This window comes from Carassius gibelio, chromosome A9 (genome assembly GCF_023724105.1).
Source record: "Carassius gibelio isolate Cgi1373 ecotype wild population from Czech Republic chromosome A9, carGib1.2-hapl.c, whole genome shotgun sequence".
Classification (NCBI taxonomy): Eukaryota; Metazoa; Chordata; class Actinopteri; order Cypriniformes; family Cyprinidae; genus Carassius; species Carassius gibelio.
The window spans coordinates 11,153,392-11,174,247 of NC_068379.1; the positions used below are offsets into that span (position 1 = coordinate 11,153,392).

A 20,856-nucleotide genomic window follows, 5' to 3' on the forward strand; every position below is an offset into this window, starting at 1 on the left:
CAGCATAAATGGTTTATGGTGTGTGTGGGTTCACTGTGTGTGTGTGCACTTTGGATGGGTTAAATGCAGAGCACGAATTCCGAGAATGGGTCACCATACTTGGCTGTATGACATGTCACTTTCACTTTCATGTTGGACATTATAACCTGTTCATCTAGTGTGAAGATCTCCCATGCTGTTCATCTGTATCCATCATGTGTTGTACCCAAAAGGCCTACATAGATACTCTTAAGTTTCTCAGAGAAAGGAGTAGATCTATGGATCTATTTGCAGCTTTATTAAGCATGGAAGAAAATACAAGATAAAAGGTAAAAAGAACATTATGTCCAAAAGAACAGCAAAAACACTACAGATTGACTAGCTTAATGAAACATGGCTACATTTAAAAAAGAACAGACAATGAACAGAACGAATCAGAGGATGTGTCCGAAATAACACCCTATAACATTTTAATAGGGCATTTTTCCTTAACTACTGGAGCTGCCAGATTGCTAGGTTTCAAATAATTTTTAAAAAGCAAGCATAAACTACAGAAAAGCGGCTGCCCTTCCCGCACACTCAGTGTCTGAATATACTTACTCATTTCCATTCACTCTTTCAACTGTAATCTATTAGATGACTAATGTAGGGAACAGTGAATGAGGCCACACACACATCCAGAGTGTGTATGTATATAGAGACCAAGACTAAAAGCAGATGTGCATAAACAGTACAAATTGGAATAATTGACAATCAAAAACCAAGGCAATAAAGAACCAGAAATTTACATAGGGGAGGAGGATACACCAACAATAAAAACTTAATGACTTGACTTAAGTCAATAGAACACAACATAAACATGACAGATAATGGATTATGAGGGAATGAGGGAATTTTGTCCCTGAACACACCACCCTTCCTTGCAAGCCAGATTACTTATCCAGGCAGATTGACTCCAGTTAAGTGGTTATTTCAAGACATTTAGACCTCAGTTTTCATTTAGACTGTCCAAGAGTCTTCAACATCAGTAAAAATGACCACAAAGCCCTGAAAGAGAGTTACAAAGTGAAAAACTAATTTAGACTACCACTGAGTTGCTTTCTAACAACTTTTCAATAACAAACACAATTCAAACTCTCAATAGTAATAGTAACTTAATAGTACTCACATTTTTTATAAGCAATTTAGAATTAACCAAACTAAAGTGCTGCAGTGTGGGTAGACGAAAGCCAGTCTTCAGGTAATCTACAATACAAAGTACAATAATAATGATGATAAACAAAACAATTCCAAGTGGGTCCTCGCATCATCAATGCTCGGACCGTGATAACAATAATTCCTTTCTAAAACCAAGTTTTCAATGTCTACACTTATGGCCAATAAATTTTGTGATTTGCAAAGTTTGCTGCTTCAGTATTTGAAGATTGTTTTTCCACGTTACTATGGTATAGTGAAAAACAATGATAAGAATATCATAAGTTTTAAAGGCTTTTATTGACAAAACAAAATTTAAGTCAATATTTACAGTGTTGACCACTGTTCTTTATAGCCTCTGCAATTTGCTCTGGCATGCTGAATATCAGCCTCTGGGCCAAATCCCGACTGATGGTGATCAATTCTTGCCTAGTTAGTTAGTTCTCAGAGTTGATCACAATTTTTGGGCTTCTGCTTGTAAACCGCCTTCTGAGGACTGACCACAGGTTCTCTATGGGATTGAGATCCGGGTAGTTGCCTGTCCATGGATCAAAAATTTCAATGATCTTCAAGCCACATCTTTATTACTTTTGCTTCCTGACATGGTGCTCCATAATGCTGCAAAAAATGCACTGATCATCACCAAATTGCTCATGGATCGTTGGAAGAAGTCGATCTTGCAGCATGTTTTGGTACCTTTCTTTATTCATGGCAGTGCTTTTGGGCAGAATTATGAGAGACCCACTCCTTTGGTTGAAAAGAAAACCCACACATGGATGGTCTCAGGGTGCATCACTGTTGACACATCACAGGACTAGCGCTCAACTTTTCTTTTCTGAACAATTGATTTTCCAGATATCCCAAACAGTCGGAAGGGAGCTTCAGCTTCAGAAAATACCTTTGAACCACTCTTCTGCTCTCCAATCATTTTATTCCTGCAGAATTTCAGTCTTTCCTTGATATTTTTCTTGGAGAGAAATGGCTTCTTTGATGCCCTTCTTGACACCAGGCCATAGCAGATGCTCTCACACCAACCTGGTGCCCTTCCTGAGCAAGCTTTGCACTGCTGGTGACACGATTCTGTAGCTGCCACCTCAGGAGGAGACGGACCAGACACTTGGCTGCACACTCTTGAACTTCATGAAGACTTCTTCACTGAAGTCTGACCGCTCTCCTTGAAGTTCTTGATGATCTGGTAAATGGTCTCTAAACTCCTTGTAGCAATTTCCTTGCAAGTGAGGCCATTGTGATGCAAAGTGATGATGGCTGCACGTGTTTCTTCCCTCCTTTTATAGTAATCAGTCTGCTCTTACAGTCTAATTACTATGATAGTTATTAATCTGACTAGTACTCATTCACACTTTCACATGTGCTGCTGATATGATTAATCAATTAATGTTAGCTGGTCATTTTGTGTCAGGATACAAAAGAGTCAAATTAGTTTGTTTTTGTTTTTTCGCGAAAAGTATTTATTTATTTTTTTTATTTTTTTGCAGATGAAGCTTTTAGCAATTATTTAAAATGCATCTGATCATTCTACACAATAATATAGGAACACTGTGAATGAAAACCACAACAGTTTAAGAAGTAGACTTTGCAAAGCACAAAATTTATGTCACTTCAAAAACTTTTATCCATGACTGTACAGTTTCCAAACTTTCCTTTGGAAGGAAATTTACACACTTATGAATACTTTAAATAATGAAACAGATTATAATTAATGCAATATAATTCGAAATGTTTACCATTTAGTTTTGGGATTGCAAAACTGTTTACTGCAATCACTAACATTTGCTCGATCACGGCAGTCTGTGTACATTGAAACATAACACAAAGAAAACAAAACGTATATTTATTTTGGTAGATCAATGTTATATGACATGAATCATCAGTGTCTGGTAATTGATTATTATATTTCATCGGATCTTACCTTGAAATCACCAATCTCAGATGATCCAACAGTCAGTGTTAAACTTGATTCAGAATTCAGGGAAAAGGAAGATGCAGAGTTTTACAAACATAACATTTACATTATGAGTGGCTAAGTAATCCATCAAGCTGTTAATATAAACGATATTAATATTAATCTCATATAAAGTTTATAATATAATACAGTTGTGCTCATAAGTTTACATACCCCATGCAGAATATGCAAAATGTTCATAATTTTAACAAAATAAGAGGGATCATGAAAATGTCATGTTATTTTTTATTGAGTACTGACTGTCTTGAATAATTATGGAACCACAGTGTAAGTCCACATTGGTACATAGTATCTACCGCTGTAATATTTCTACAACTACACACATGTAACAACCCTCAGGATGGATTGTGTAAGTACAAATGTGTAACATGACATTGGTAACAGCACTTTTTTCACTTCCCTAAGAATTTGTTTAACAGGAATTATATAACTACATTTTGTAACAACAATATAAGAGTAATTAGAACCATTTGATCTAGAGGGTGGAGATGGGTAGGTTTAGGGGTGAGAATGGGATCCAGGGGGTGGAGATGGCTAGGTTTAGGAATATGTAAAGTGGGAGTTGGTGCACCATTGTAATACCAGTGTACTTACATGGTAACTCCTCAGTAACTGTCCACTTTGTAACTGTGTAACATTCTGGACACCAACCACAATTAACGTGCTAAGCCTAACTTACTGGCCACTGCTGTGTAACATCAGAGTAATTACATGATAAACCTAATATAAAATATAACACTTGCTTTACCAAAACATGCTGTTAGTTGCACAAACATTACAGCTGTAGATACTATGTACCAATGTGTACCACTGTGGTTACATAATATGTACACATCTAGTTACTATGTATGTACGCAGGCATTAGGGACACAATATAAAGTGGGACCCATTTTCTCAAGGTTTTGGTATTCATAGTGTAATTTACCCCAGTAGCTACACTACACATTAATAAAGTTAAGGAAGTTTGTTCTACAAACCCGATTCCAAAAAAGTTGGGACACTGTACAGATTGTGAGTAAAAAGGAATGGAATAATTTACAAATCTCATAAATTTATGTTTTATTCACAATAGAATATAGATAACAATATCAAATGTTGAAAGTGAGAAATTTTGAAATGTTATGCCAAATATTAGCTCATTTTGGATTTCATGTGAACTACACGTTCAAAAAAGTTGGGACATTTAGCAAATTAAGAGGCCGGAAAAGTTAAACATCCAAGGACCAATTTGCAACTTATTAGGTCAATTGGCAACATGATTGGGTATAAAAAGAGCCTCTCAGAGTGGCAGTGTCTCTCAGAAGTCCAGATGGGCAGAGGATCACCAATTCCCCCAATGCTGCGGCGAAAAATAGTGAAGCAATATCAAAAAGGAGTTTCTCAGAGAGTTTGAAGATATCATCATCTACAGTGCATAATTTCATCCAAATATTAAGAGAATCTGGAACAATCTCTGTGCGTAAGGGAATAAGGCCGGAAAACCATACTGGATGCTCCTAAAATTTGGGCCCTTAGACGCCACTGCATCACACTGAAATCACAACATGGGGTCAGGAATACTTCAAGAAAACATTGTCTTAAACTCTATGGGTCAAAAAAGAAGCCATATCTAAACATGATCCAGAAGCACAGGCGTTTTCTCTGGGCCAAGGCTAATTTAAAATGGACTGTGGCAAAGTGGATAACTGTTCTGTGGTCAGACGAATCAAAATTTGAAGTTCTTTTTGGAAAACTGGGATGCCATGTCATCCAGACTAAAGAGGACAAGGACAACCCAAGTTGTTATCAGCGTTCAGTTCAGAAGCCTGCATCACTGATGGTATGGGGTTGCATGAGTGCGTGTGGCATGGGCAGCTTTCACATCTGGAAAGGCACCATCAATGCTGAAAGATATATCCAAGTTCTAGAACAACATATGCTCCCATCCAGACGTCGTCTCTTTCAGGGAAGACCTTGCATTTTCCAACATGTCAATGCCAGACAACATACTGCATCAATTACAACATCATGGCTGTGTAGAAGAAGAATCCGGGAACTGAAATGGTCAGCCTGCAGTCCAGATCTTTCACCCATAGAAAAAATTTGGCCCATCACAAAGAGGAAGATTCGACAAAGAAGACCTAAGACAGGTGAGCAACTAAAAGCCTGTATTAGACAAGAATGGGACAACATTCATATTCCTAAACTTGAGCAACTTGTGTCCTCAGTCCCCAGACGTTTGCAGACTGTTATAAAAAGACTTAAAAAAATACTTTGTTGTATTCTGAATAAAATATGAAAAATTTAAACTTCCACATCATTGCATTCTATTTTCATTCACAATTTGTACAGTGTCCCAACCTTTTGGGAATCGGGTTTGTATATTAGTCCAAAACATACACACACACACAATCAGATTTCTATTCGGCCAGTGTCACACCTGGCTACCATTTAGACCCACCCGTGAATAGATCATAATTGCTTGCGACTTTAATTTAACAAATATCAATATTACTCACTTTTTCATTTTAAAATCTCCAGTAAGGTGTTTATTGTCAATCAAAGCACTTCCACTGAAGCTGCCATCCTGCGGGGGGAGTATGAGAGGAACACTTAAGCTATTCAATTTTAAGCTGAATTGCTGATATCTTTTACATAAATCACATTTTGACCAATTCAGTGAATATATAATGTTATAAAAGTTTTCAGCATCTATTTACAGTTGGTTACAGGTGTTGCCAACTAGCATTTGTACAGATTTATTTTTATTTTATTTTATTTTTTACAAATATTAGCAGCTGCAGTACTAACTGTTACTATGTACTTACTGTGAGAATAAGCGAGTCCTTCTTACCTTTTTTTTTTTTTTTACATTATTTTATCCAAAGACAAAACTCACCACATCCAGTCTGAAAAGAGGCACCAGCATGCCATCAGGTTGAACAGCTGAGAACTTGGCTGCAGCAGATACATGAAGGTCTATCATCCCTGAACTGAAGGAGAATAGTGGCGTCTTACTGGCATATAAGAGCACCTGCATCTCCATGTTGGGATATAATGTGCGCAGCTGAACAAACAATTTTTAAAGAAATCAAATTATTCATCTGGATAACAACTTGTAGAAACTATAGAACATGTAACGGACAGAGATGGACACATAAGGCCTAATTGGTGTTTCATCAACATATGTGGCTGTATTATGTGTAGTTAGTTATGAGATATTTTTATAATAATTATATATCAATTAATATAACTTCTGATAAATCTTATTAGTACATTTTTGTTACTAAAAGTTATTTAAACAGTAAATTATATAGTAAGACAGATTGAAGCTTGGGATGTAGATCATTTTAATCATGTATTGTTTGTCAAGTTACTAACATTGTTTTACTTTATAACATTATAGCAGTTTATAACAGTAACTTTGAACTAATATATTCAAAACAAACAAAGAATGTTTCAGGATGCTGGCATCCTTGTGCAGGTTAACAGGTTAAATTTTTACTTCCAATATCACAACCTGTATACACAGCATACTGACCTGTGGAATGAAAGCACCAAACTGGCTGGTGTTCAGATGTAATGGGAAACTCTTCGGTATCTATGATTGACACATAATAAAAGATGGCTGAATGAGTGACTTGATTAGTAAATCTCTTTATCTCAATTTATTTTAAATTAATACCCTTAATTTCTATTATGTTCAGTTTCATATAAGGCATCACAATCCCTTGTAGGTCAATCAAGGTACACAACTCTACCAACACAGATGCCATCTTGTTTTTGTTTGATTTGATAGAAGTATTTATTTATTTATTGGTAACACTTTAGTATAGACACCAATTCTCACTATTAACTAGTTGCTTATCATGGTTATTATTAACACATTGGCTGTTTATTAGTACTTATAAAGTCGTTAATTCTGCATGACCATATTCTACAGTAGGTGGCCAACTAAAACACCTAATTCCGCTGCAGGGCCATGGCGTTAACTGAAAGTCGGTCGCCGTTATTTTGCCAAGTAAGACATGTTCCTGGATCAACATCTTCTGATGATCCTGGATCAACATTATTGTCCAAAAATATAGATTTAACCCAATCCCTACCCTAAACCTAACCCTACCCATAATTTATTCCTAAAATCAATGAGAAATTACAGCTGATTAACAAGGGTGAAGAAGCACCTAACCCTGATTGTAAGCCTTAAACAGATATTTCCTGAAAATACATGTCTATTCTGATTGGTTGATTGGAATGTTGTTCCAGGAACATGTTGTACTTGGTGAAATCATCCTCACCAAAATGACGCTTGCCCTGCAAGTCAGTCTTGTGTTAAAGTCGTTCACGAAACTACCACTAGGTGGCGCAAAGGGAGAGTTTGCAAACTAACTGCAATTATATTTTGATCAAATAACAAAATAAAACAAACCTAACTTCATGATATAACATTATAACATCCTTAAAAATCGTTAGAAAATGTATTTATTTAGGGGTGCACCAAAATAAAATGTAATTTACACAAAGGCTCTTACTGCATGTTATGGTAATTAAACAGTGATTATGAACCCATTAAAACTACACAATTTCCTTATGTTGTATTAAGATGTTTCTTTTGGATCATCTACAGGCTAATGAAAATTTTTCCCAAAAAATCCGGACCATGTCCGTTGGTCCACTGTACAAGCATACATATATATGTGTACAAGGCCGCTTGTTCATGAGACTTTATTCGCACCATTAAAAAAAAAAATACCTTGAACAAAATAATTTATGAGAAATCAAGGATAATAGGCTTAACCTGCGACATGAAAAACTAGTAATCGTACAAAAATTGGGATATTAACTTTAAGGATGTGTGCATTATGCCATAGAAAAATAAATAAATAAATAAATAAACATTGAAAAGCTGGTTTATTGTTGCATGTTATAGGTTAGGCCTATTTTTAACACATTTTGGCACTATAGTCACATTAATGTTACAAACTATGAAAGGCTTGATACTTAAAGAGTAAGTTCGCCCAATTTGCTAAATTATGTCATTAATAACTTACCCTCATGTCGTTCCAAACCCGTAAGACCTACGTTTATTTTTGGAACACAGTTTAAGATAGTTTAGATTTAGTCCGAGAGCTCTCAGTCCCTCCATTGAAACTGTGTGAATGGTATACTGTCCATGTCCAGAAAGGTAAGAAAAACCTCATCAAAGTAGTCCATGTGACATCAGAGGGTCAGTTATAATTTTCTGAAGCATCAAAAATACATTTTGGTCCAAAAATAGCAAAAACTACGACTTTATTCAGCATGGTCTTCTCTTTCATGTCTGTCGTAAGCATAGACTTTAAAAGAAATGGACACAGCGACCCCATTGGATTCAACGGAGACAAGTGAAGTCAATTAGAAGCACGCACTTCCTTCGGGTCGGGTGTACTGCGCAGACTCAAACTGAACTTGATGACGTAGATGTCACATGAGCAACCTGTAAGTCTTCTAATCGCTGTGCCAAGAGAAATCTGAATCACCCACCGAATCTTCCAGAGAAGGTGAGCGTGAACAGGAGTAAATTTTGGTAAGTATTCTGATTAATTATCTCCCCTGACTTTATGCCTCCATGTCCCCCCAAATGCCTCATATAGACAGTAAAAGATTAGCTGCGAGCTTCTCCTCCTGTCCATACGGTAATTTCTCTACTGTGCGACACAGAGTCGCTGGTTATGACGCAATCGTTAGCCTATTTTTTACAAAAACTGCTTCTAAGGGACCATAACGTAAGATACAAGGTAATGTAGCCTTTTATACATTTTCGTGTTTCTTTAGAAATAATTAATGGACAAATGTAGTTTTTAAACGCCTCAGATGTAAATTTATTTGCTGTCAAAGTGACGCCAAAATGAATGGGTGTCAATGCAATGCTAACAGCAGGTGGGGGTCTGCTAGCCAATGGCGGTGTCCAGGGGTGCTTCAAAAAAATATGAAACCCTGCCCCCCTGGTTGTAAGACAGTTTAAAACAAAGCAGTTTGTGATATCCGGTTCGTGAACGAACTTTTTTTGAACCAGTTCACCAAATCGAACTGAATTGTTTTAAATGGTTCGTGTCTCCAATACGCATTAACCCACAAATGACTTAAGCTGTTAACTTTTTTAATGTGGCTGACACTCCCTCTGAGTTCAAACAAACCAATATTCATTCATTCATTTATTTATTTATAACGGGACCATGCACAATTTTTTACATAAAATTCACATTTCATGCATTGCACCGGATTTAGCCAAAGGCTAATTTTCGTCCGTAGTCCCCAGGCAGGTCAACGCTTACAAAACACAAAAAATACCTATATGTTAGAAAACAATAGATACATACACACATACTGTCAAGGCCATAAATGGCTGTAAAACAACTAAATCAGTCAGTCAATTTATCTACAACATTCTTAGTGGTTACATAGTTGATTTGATTTTAAAAAAGATTTTAACTTAAATTTAAAAAGACCATGAGTTTTACACCCTTTTATGTCCTCTGGTAGGGCATTCCACTGATTAGTGGCTTTCACTGTAAAAGATGATAGTACAAATGCAGAACGACGAAAGGGAACTACAAAATTACTCATATGCGATAGTCTGGTTGATCTCACAGACGTTTCACAGCGAGGATGAATAAAGTCACGTAATACAGAAGGAGCCAGACCGTTTAAAATTTTGTGAACCATACACATGCTTGAATAAAGTCTAAAATTGTCGAAGTTTAAAAAATTATACGTCTCTATGATCCTACAAGAATGAAAATGGTTAGGTTTTTTATCTAACATTTTTAATGTCTGTTTATATAGAGATTTCAAGGGTTTAATAACAGTTTCACCAGCTTGACCCCAACATGTCAAACAATAAGACATGTGAGAGAAGATTGTAGTATGCATCAGAGCCTTAGCTACCTCAAAAGAAAGACAATGTCTAATTTGTCTGAAGTTTGCCATGTTGTATTTAATATTTCTCACCATTTTCTTTACATGTTTTTTAAAACTAAGATTAGAGTCCAATGTTAAACCAAGATAATTTAATTCATTAACTATTTCTATCTTTTCACCATTAATAAATATGTCAACATCAGGAGATTTAACTTTTGATTTTGTGAAAAAAATTCCTTTAGTTTTACTAATATTCAAGCTAAGACATGATTGTTCCAGCCACTGTGTAACTCTTTCAATAACAGATTTTAACTTCTCAGCTGCTAATTCAGCTGTTCTCGCATGTGTAAAAATCACAGTATCATCTGCATACATTTGTACTTGAGTCCCTTCACACTGTTGCGGGAGATCATTAATATACAAACTAAATAGTAAAGGACCTAGTACTGATCCTTGGGGTACGCCCATTGTGTAATGCAAGTTGCTAGACTTAGCTCCTTTGATTTTCACACATTGTTCTCTATTAAGCAGGTATGAGGATATCCATTCTAAAGTTTCAGATGATAGTTGAAATGTAGACAATTTGGAAAGGAGCACTGCATGATTAACCATATCAAAGGCTTTACGTAGATCTAAAAATATAGCCCCAACAAATCCTCCTTTGTCAACTTTAGATTTTATTTGCTCTAGTAAATGTAAAGTCGCTGTTTCGGTCGAGTGATTTGCTCTAAAGCCAAACTGCATACAATGTAAGCCAGACTCAATGATGTTAAGATGGGATGTCAGCTGTTCAAAAACAATCTTCTCTGCAACCTTTGAGAGTACTGGCAGTATGCTTATGGGTCTGTAGTTACTAACCTCATAATGATCTCCAGATTTAAAAATAGGAGTAACAATGGCTTTCTTCCACGCAGTAGGAAAAACACTACCTTCAAATGATAAATTAATTAAATGAGTGATAACGGGGGTTAAAATATCTTTATGAGTTTTAACAAAAATAGTATCAAAATAATGTGCATCTTTACATTTTGAATTTTTCAATGAGCTAATAACTTTATTAACTTGCATTTCATTTGTCTTAATTAAATTAAAACCTTTACATACATCCTCATTCGGAATAATATTTATTTCCCTTCTTGCAAATGTATCCCCTAATTCTTTAACAGAGTTAATAAAAAAACTATTAAAAATAGTAGCAATGGCACAATCATCTTCAATTAGATTTCCACTAACTTTAAGCTTAACATCTCCTATAAAATTTGGTTCCTTCCGTAAAAGAGTATTTATGTTTTTCCAGATTAACTTACTATTACCTTTAGCCTCATTCATTTGATGAAGATAATAATTGGATTTAGCAACTCTCAACTCTCGAATAACTTTGTTTCGTAAACTTTTGTAACAAAGCCTATCAGTGTCTCTTCCAGTCTTAATAGCTTTCTTTAATGCGGAATCTCTACTTTTCATCCACTTCCATAAATTCTCATTGAACCACGGTAAAACATTCTTATGCTTGGTTTTTTTCTGAACACTAACAGTAAATGTATCTCTTACAGAATTAATTCTATTATAAAATGTATTACAACCATAATCTATATCCTTGGAAGATAAGATATCATTCCACTTTAAATCAGCTATTTCCTCATCAAAAGCTACTAATTTTCCTTTAGGTATACAATGAAAAACATTTGTAGAAGTTACATTATTTTTAAATCTATTTTTCGTTAGTTTCCGTGCAACTAAAGTTAAATTGTGATCAGATAACCCAGTGATCAAATTATAACTTTTGATTATCCTTTCAGGTCTATTGGAAAATATTAAATCTAACTGTGTTTTTGAAGATTTAGAAATTCTTGTTGGTCCTTTAATTACCTGATTCAGAAGAAATTTATCTGCAAAAATTTTCAATTTTTTCCTTTTTAATTTATCTTCCCAATTCAAATTAAAATCACCCATAAGAATTATTTCTTTGTTATGATTACATTCTTTTAAAATTCCTGTAAGTTGATCATAGAAGGTATTGTTTGCTGAAGGGGGTCTATATACACATAAAACAGTGAATGACATTTGAGGAGATAAAATCATTTTCAGCCCAACAAATTCTAAATCATTAACAGTGTTAAACATAAGACGTTCACACTTAATACTGTTTTTAACATATATTAACACTACCCCTCCCCTTCCAGAAGATCTATCCCGTCTAAAACATTGATATCCAGGCATAATAAACACACTAGAAGATGTTGAATGTTGCTACCACGTTTCAGAGATACCAAGGAAGTCCAGATTTGAGTTGGATAATAAATGTGTCAACTGTTCGCTCTTTGCCACAACGCTTCTTATATTCAGATGGCCGCCAAAAAGACCTCTCGGTTTAACTTTAGTATCCCATAGGACCTTCGCATGATAAGCAGTCTGAAAGATCTTACACAATGACTGCCTTCTTACTGCAGGATTTCGGCACAGGGAAGCGTTTGCGGTATACACTGACGTTTCTTTTAATCTTGTAAAATGACTGGGAAGCAGTGTAGAGATGTCATAACTTGGAACATTGAGTGCGTTGTTAATTAAACTCACTTCACTGTTTGGAAGGCCAGGTAGATCAACAGGAAATCCACAGGTACTCCCTTCGTTTTGAGACACCATGGTTGTTGTTGCCAGGTGAGGCTCAGCTCCAGAGTCCTGCTGTATTTGTTGATAAACTGGACCCGGATTTAATTGAACATCACCGGAAAGCAGTAGTAAGACAAGCAAGAATCCATGAGTCTTTCGAGTAGACACAACGGATCTCCGTTGTCGGACGATCTGTTTGCACATCACAGCGCGTCCATGGCTCAAAACAGATGAATAAATTGCATGATAGCCGAGCAAGTTTTGATGAAAACTTCCCGCACGGATAGATACCGGGAGAGGAACAAGATGAAGACAGTTTTTTCCCTGATCCACGAAATAGTTGCTAAAGTTCTTCCTGAAGCACGGCTGATCAGCGTGAACAGCTCTGGACACCACACGCACCGGTAGTGCAATGGTGGAAAAGAGTAATAGTATAAAAAACATACTACAACACGTATATTCCAATTTATCATTTAAAAGTTTTTTAGCTCTGCTTAGAAAATTTAATACGGCCTCTGACAAGTATGCTTTAAAACAAAGAAAACGGCCGGCTAGTTGAAATATCGAGGGAGTCGCTGCACCTGCCAAGATGCGATACACCGTCGTCACCGCCATCACCGCCATCTTTTCATATCCCGGAGTAATTCATGTACTCAAACAGTACACTGCTGTGAAGAGAGAACTGAAGATGAACACCGAGCCGAGCCAGTTAACAAACAAAACATTGACTCATTCACGAGTCAAGAACCGTTTCTGTCAGATGGGTCCGATTCGAGAACCGAGGAGCTGATGATACTGTGCATGTGTGATTCAGTGTGAAGCAGACTGTCACACAGAGCGTCTGAACCGAACTGATTCTTTTGGTGAATGATTCTGAACTGACTCTGTGCTAATGATGTGAGCCCTGGTAAACCGAAGGCTTGCAGCCATCGCCAATGACGCCATTACGTCGAGCACAAAAGAACCGGTGAACCGTTTTCTTCAACCGGTTTATTGAATCGAACTGTCAGAAAGAACTACTGGTTATCTGAAAACCGATGCAACCAATTCTTGACTCGTGAACGAGTCCTTATCTGGCTCGGCTCTGTGTTCATCTCTCTCTTCACAGCAGTTCAGTCAGTGTACTGTTTGAGTAAATGAATTACTCTGGGATATCGGTTTGTTTGAACTCAGAGGGAGTGTCAGCCACATTAAACAAGTTAACAGCTTAAGTCATTTGTGGATTAATGCGTATTGGAGACGCGAACCGTTTAAAACGATTCATTTCGATTTGGTGAACTGGTTCAAAAAGATCCGGTTACATCAAATGATTCGTTTGCGAACCAGATGACAAACTGCTTTGTTTTGAACTGTCTTGCAACAGACACGGAAGAGAAGACAATACTAAATAAAGTCGTAGTATTGCTATTTTTGGACCAAGATGTTTTTTGATGCTTCAAAAAATTCTAACCGACCCTCTGATGTGACATGGACTACTTTGATGATGTTTTTCTTACCTTTCTGGACATGGACAGTATAGTGTTCACACACTTTCAATGGAGGGACTAAGAGCTCTCGGACTGAATCTAAAATATCTTAAACTGTGTTCCGAAGATAAACGGAGGTCTCACTGGTTTGGAACGACATGAGTTATTAATGACATAATTTTCATTTTTGGGTGAACTATCCCTTTAATTTAATGATTTGTTTATTTATTTCAGCAAAAAAAAAAAAAATTGCATAGACTAGAACACGTTGTTGGCATTAATAGAAGTACATTAGTATGGTTTAAATCATATTTATATGACCGCCATCCATTCGTAGCGGTGAATGAAGAGGTATCATATTGATCACAAGTGCAGTATGGAGTACCTCAAGGCTCAGTAATAGGCTGTTACTCTTCACGCTTTACTTGTTACCCTTGGGAGATATCATCAGGAAACATGGTGTTAGCTTTCACTGTTATGCTGATGATACTCAGATCTATATTACTTCGCAGCCCGGTGAAACACACCAATTTGAAAAACTAATGGAATGCATAGTCAATATAAAAAACTGGCTGACGAGTAATTTCTTACTGCTAAATTCTGAAAAAAACAGAGGTGTTAATTATAGGACCTAAAAACTGTATGTAATAACCTATAACACTGTCTAAGACTTAATGGCTACTCTTTCCATTCTTTGTCATCAGTTAGGAACCTAGGTGTGCTATTTAATAGCAATCTTTCTTTAGAAAGCCAAGTTTCTAGCATTTGTAAAACTGCACACAGGTCAGACGTTGCTTAGACAAAAGTGACATCTTTAAAGGAATCAACCAATTACAGATTATAGCCTCACCTGTGACAAATACTGTAATTAACACATTCCCAATTGTGTAGAAGAAGAACCCCAGCACACCCAACCTTCATTTGAAATGGTTTCATATATTGCCTCGCATTGCCTTGCCTTGTTGTTCCTACAACTTGAAAAGGTGACAAGACTTTTGTCAGGATAGGTGTATAGCATATTTTATTTTAGATTAACTAGAAACAATGTTTAATTTATAAAGTTTTATTTTGAAATGTAAGCCACAGCCAATGGTGAAAGTCTTTGCGAAAGGAGACCCTGCCCCATTTTGGAGATTCTGCCCAATTTTGAAGTTCACGCCCCATTTTGGAGATCTCCAGTCTGCAGTTATACCTATTTGGGTAGTGCTGGCTAACTGGCTTATGGACTCCCCTCTGTGCCAGTCACAACAGGCTTGGCCAGCTGACCAATCAGAGCAGATTGTTTATGGAAGGGAGGGGATTGCTCCGAACTTGCAAGGAACTAATAATTTTAGAATCATTAGCAAATGACTCTAATTTTAATTGTATATTCTGAGAAAATTACAATGTTCTGTATAGCTTATGGGGGTTGAAATAAAAGTGTGAATCTCTTGCTTTTCATTTGGAGAATATCTGATCAGTATTTCAAACTTGCAGGTTTAGGCAAAGTGTCTGTTATAGGACAAATTCCTTGTTTGGTTTGGCTTTTGCAATTTTTTCAATGACATACAGAGTATTACATACAATATAATATGGTTTGTTTTGTCACAGAAGACATGAGGCTCCTCTGAAAGAGAAACAAAGAAACTGATGAAAGAGACAAGAATCTACCAAAGAGAAAAACTTTTGTTCTGATGTATGGAATCTGTTTGGGATTAAGAAAAACATAATGTGTTCTATATTTTGGTAATGAATATATTCTGTTAGAATTTATTTCAGGTTTTAATTGAAAGTCATGTAAATAATGCTGGAAATGCCCAATAATGAAATTAAAAATGATTAGGCCTAATGTTTAGCCTCGGTACGTTTCTTATATTTCTGCAATATATTTATTATATTATATTTATTATATTGCCAAAACGACTGCAGTGTTGATGCGCACAATTAACAGTCAATTAATGCAAAACTGGAAAATAGTACAAAGCAGCAGGTTTGTAAAGTGTTACAATGACATTCACGGTGCTGACTCTCTCCACATGGACACACCTTTCGAGAGAAATGCAACTTCACAGATTACATAATCAGGGAGCATTTGTTTTCATTTTGAATTGGTTAGTTTAAAAGTAGAAATGTCATGCTTTCTTTTGATATATTTCTCATGTATGTGAGGCACCTCAATTTTAAGTTATTTCATTATCAGGAAAAAAAATCAAGTGATCACGAGGGTGCCTCCCTGTAATGCATGTTTATTAATTTTCTGCACAAGCACTTTCAGTGTCATTCAGTGTCCAGTCTCACCTCCTTTGGAAATAGGAGCTCCTCTAAATTTACTAGGACGAAATTTGATGCACAAATTCATTGATAATCTGGTTACTTTTTCTTTCCTATCTGGTTGAAAGCTTTCTGTGAACCCACTGTCAACATGGGAAGAAAGCAGTGAATTGCAACCAACCGTATGTAAACCCAGGTCCTACATACCACAAGCTGTAGAGACTATGGTTGATCCATCATTTTGATCACAGTATAAAGATGATACAGGTTTTATAGACATGGAAACGTATAGGGCAAAGTTTAAAAAAACTAACAATAACGCAGTGGGTAAGAAGCTTGCCTTTGGTATGAGAGACCCAGTTTCGAATCCACTGTGAGACACTAATGTGTCCCTGAGCAAGACACTTAACCCCCAGTTGCTCCAGATGCATGAGAACTCTGACATATATAGCAATTGTTAGTCAATTGTACCTTATAACGCCAATTAACCCGGTAGTTAAAGCAGAAGGCATAACAAATGTTTTACAGTCATCGGCTTTTGTGCAGCCTTTTTTCTTTGACTGTACATCCAGACATGTAGCCTATGCTAGCTTTCACTTTCCAAGGAAAACAGCTTTCGTGGACATGCTTATCGCATGGCTATGTGGACTTCCTCGCTGTCTTTTTAGCAGAAGTACAGAGGACATTATCCGAAATGACTGATTTGCCCTCTACAGTCCACGCATAGTTTGATAACGAGCAAAATGGAAGATGACTGCGAAAAAGCCTCTATCATCATTTGCAACGTGCTCACCCAGGCAGGAATCAAAGCCTCGAAAGACAAGCTCCAATGGGTTCAGTCCACAGTAACATACTTGGGACACAATGAATTGACTTCTATGCTGTTGTGTCAGAAACTGGGGAAACAATAGACGTTTTCCTTTGGATTATAATTCGGCCCAAGCTGCTGAGTTAGTAGCGCTATTATGAACATGTAAATTTATACTGATTCAAAATATGCATGGGGGGGTTGTATCACTTTGCCACAACATGGGAAGCTAGACACTTCAAATCAGCAGATGGAAAAACCCATAGCGCATTCAAACGTGATAGGACAGTTAACCAAAGCAGTGCAGCTACCCTCCGAAGTGGCCATAGTAAAGGTAAAAGGTCACGCAACAGGAGACGAAAAACAGGCTTTAGGGAATAGAAAGGCTGTTGAAGCTGCAAAAGAAGTAGCCGAAGCCCAGATCAAATGGCTATTTGATATTGATAACAAGAATCAGGTAACGTGCTAAATTTATAATTATTTTTATTATTATTTGTTTACATGCCCTTGGGTATTGTATAGTTGTATTTTATTTATATGAAGTTTTTATGTTAAGTGTTATCTGTATGCACCATGGGTCGGACAGTAACACAATTTCAATCATTTTTATGTATGTACCGTATTTTTCGGACTATAAGTCGCACCTAAGTATAAATCGCATCAGTCCAAAAATATGTTGTGGCGAAAAAAAACAAAAGTCACACTGGACTATAAGTTGCATTTTGTTTTAGAACCAAGACAAAACATTAGCGTCTACAGCCGTGCCCTCTCGCGGCTGTAGACGCTAATGTTTTGTCTTGGTTCATTTCTTTTGGTTCATGTCAAATTAATTTTGATAAATACTGTACATCTGGAAGAATTGACAATAAAGTAGACTTGACTTGACCAGCATTTTATGTACAATAACAATTGCAGATTTATGTATCTGTTCGAACCAAGAAAATCATTATGTAGGAATGTCAGATTGTTAGAATATCATAACTCTGAATCCATCTGCTGTAAATATGAATCATCACTGTACTATTAAGTACTATAATCAGACTACTGAAAGTTTCAAGTGTCTGTTTTCGTATCTTGATAGCTCTCCAGGTATAATTTGGACCTGTGGAGGAATGGCATATTACCACTTAGATGAGGGAGACTGGCGTTGATGCTGCTACCCATCTCTGCTCTCTATAGGAACTACAAGACAGTCAGTCCATGGACAATTCCATGGGAAAATGTAGGATGTTCTTCAGTTGGTTTCTTTACATGAGTAGGGACCACAACTGCTTAAAAATGGGATCAATGGGCTAGCCTGGCAGGTTTTGTCATTGGAAAATGATGCTGCCCAAGCACTAGGTCTAATTACAGAAGAACTAAAGAAGATGAAAGCAGTTGTTCAGAATAGACTTGTCCTTGACCTATTGACCTTGCAACAAGGAGGCGTTTGTAAAATGTTGGGAATATCTTCGTAATAACATCGTAAACCATATGAAAGAATCCATTCCTAATTACGGTCCTAGTGTTGACAAGGTCTGGATTCCAGACATAACTGGCCCAAGTCTCAGTCAAGTTTATTACCCATAACTGGCCCTGATGTGTGAACCTTGTCTGGAATCTTGACCTGGTCTACACTTGGACCATAACTCATTGCAGGATGTGGGCCAAGCAAAAGCTAATTGTGTGGGCCAGAGCTGGGCCAGAGAAAAATTGCTATGTGGGTACTTGCTCTCCTCTGCTGAGTAGCCCAACCAGAACCAGAACTTATATTTTGGATCTCAAAGGGTAGAATATACTTTTATTGTAACACTTAGTAACTATTGATAAGCAGCAAATAAGTAGTTTATTGAGGCAAAAGTCATAGTTAATGGTATGTTAACAGTGAGAATTCGACCTTAAAATAAAGTGTGACCTATTTATTTATTTATTTACTTACTTATTTGTGTATTTGTTTAAGTATCAATCTACTGACTGAATGAGAAAGCTTATTTATATTTCCTTACCATGTTGTCTGTAATGTTGATTTGGAGAACCTCAGAGCTTAGGAATGCATAAGCTGCTGAATTTACAAGGAACTCCGATGCAGCCAGTGAAAGCATGTAGTTTTCCGCATACTGAACGAAAAATGCACTTGCAGAGAAAGGTGGTTCAGATGGATGACTGATGCTGTAAAACTCCCCCTGTCACAGGAACACACTGAAAATCACTGTCGGGTCAAAGTAAAAATTCCAAAGTAAATAAAATCTATAAAATCAAGAAATCTACTCACATACTAAATATATTCAGAAAAATAATAATAGTAATAGTTGTAACTGAGGGAATTTTAATAAAACATTAATACAAATACTGAATAAAAATCCTTACCTTAATATCTAATTCAAAGCTTTGATCGGTCACAGCCGGGGAGGATGTGAGAAGGATGCTTAGATATATATACTTATCCACAGTTATGTTGACTAGAAAAAAATAATTTGAGAATTAATACAAATACACTTACAAATGAGGACAATGGAATAATATTTTTATAGTTTTGAATTTTTTAATTTATTTATTTTAATATCATTTTAAAAGTTGCAATAAAACTCTGTATAGTTTTTATTAGTTTTATTATCATTGTTTTTACTTTGATTTTTTATTTTTTGAAAACACACATTTATTTAGTTTTTATATAGTTTAGTTTCAGTTTTATTTAAAGTAAAGCAAAATTAACAGATCACTTCCAGGGCGCAGTCCAAAGAACGACATAAATTAGCCTTAGTGAGGCAAACATCTAGCAAAATGAACGCATGCTGAGATTGTTTAAATGGCAAAAGTATAGAAGCATATGCCAAAATGAAGCAATCAAGCCTTTTTATGAAATAAATTTGTGCTTAATGTCATATCTAATGATGTCAAGTCAAGTCACCTTTATTTATATAGCGCTTTAAACAAAATACATTGAGTCAAGGCAACTGAGCAACATTCATTAGAAAAACAGTGTGTCAATAATGCAAAATGATAGTTAACGGCAGTTCATTGTTGACTTCAGTGATGTCATCTCTGTTCAGTTAAACAGTGTCTGTGCATTTATTTGCAATCAAGTCAACGATATCGCTGTAGGTGAAGTGACCCCAACTAAGCAAGCCAGAGGTGACAGAATGGAGAAAAAAACCTTGGGAGAAACCAGGCTCAATTGGGGGGGCAGTTCTCCTCTGACCAGATGAAAACAGTAGTTCAATTCCATGCTGCAGCAAAGAATCATCTGTTTCCTGTGGTCTTGTCCTGGTGGTCTTCTGAGACAAGGTCTTTACAGGGGATCTGTATCTGGGGCTTTAGTTGTCCTGGTCTCCGCTGATGTCCTGATGTGTGGATTGAGATATTTAATGACAACAAATATAGCCTAATTTGGTTATGGTTTGGTTTTCTTATTTAACCATAATTATGATATTGTTACTCTTGTGTCTTGCTAAAGCCAGATTCCGTGTCCAGAGATCGGGTCGTCGGGGGTCTCGCCGACGACTGTCACCTGATCCACTATGCACCGGCCCCTTACATAAAGTCTATGCCAGGGTACTGGAGAGGAGAATTCGGCCGATAGTGGAACCTCAGATTCAGGAGGAACAGTGTGGTTTTTGTCCCGGTCATGGAACCCTGGACCAGCTCTATACCCTTTCCAGGGTGCTGGAGGGTTCATGGGAGTTTGCCCAACCAGTCCACATGTGTTT

General features: G+C 36.6%; 1 protein-coding gene across 1 annotated transcript in view; it reads right to left on the reverse strand.

The window, feature by feature from the left end:
* Positions 1–256: 256 nt before the first annotated feature.
* Positions 257–20,856, reverse strand: part of bpifcl (BPI fold containing family C, like) — a 47,711-nt gene continuing 27,111 nt past the window's right edge. The window contains exons 8-16 of the mRNA XM_052606987.1: positions 19,517–19,608; positions 19,156–19,332; positions 6,678–6,737; positions 6,036–6,203; positions 5,656–5,723; positions 3,104–3,146; positions 2,919–2,982; positions 1,148–1,224; positions 257–1,026 (exon numbers count right to left, since the gene is read on the reverse strand). Coding sequence (XP_052462947.1) covers positions 979–1,026; positions 1,148–1,224; positions 2,919–2,982; positions 3,104–3,146; positions 5,656–5,723; positions 6,036–6,203; positions 6,678–6,737; positions 19,156–19,332; positions 19,517–19,608 — 797 coding nt within the window. The 3' untranslated portion in view covers positions 257–978. The remainder of the gene's footprint in view (positions 1,027–1,147; positions 1,225–2,918; positions 2,983–3,103; positions 3,147–5,655; positions 5,724–6,035; positions 6,204–6,677; positions 6,738–19,155; positions 19,333–19,516; positions 19,609–20,856) is intronic.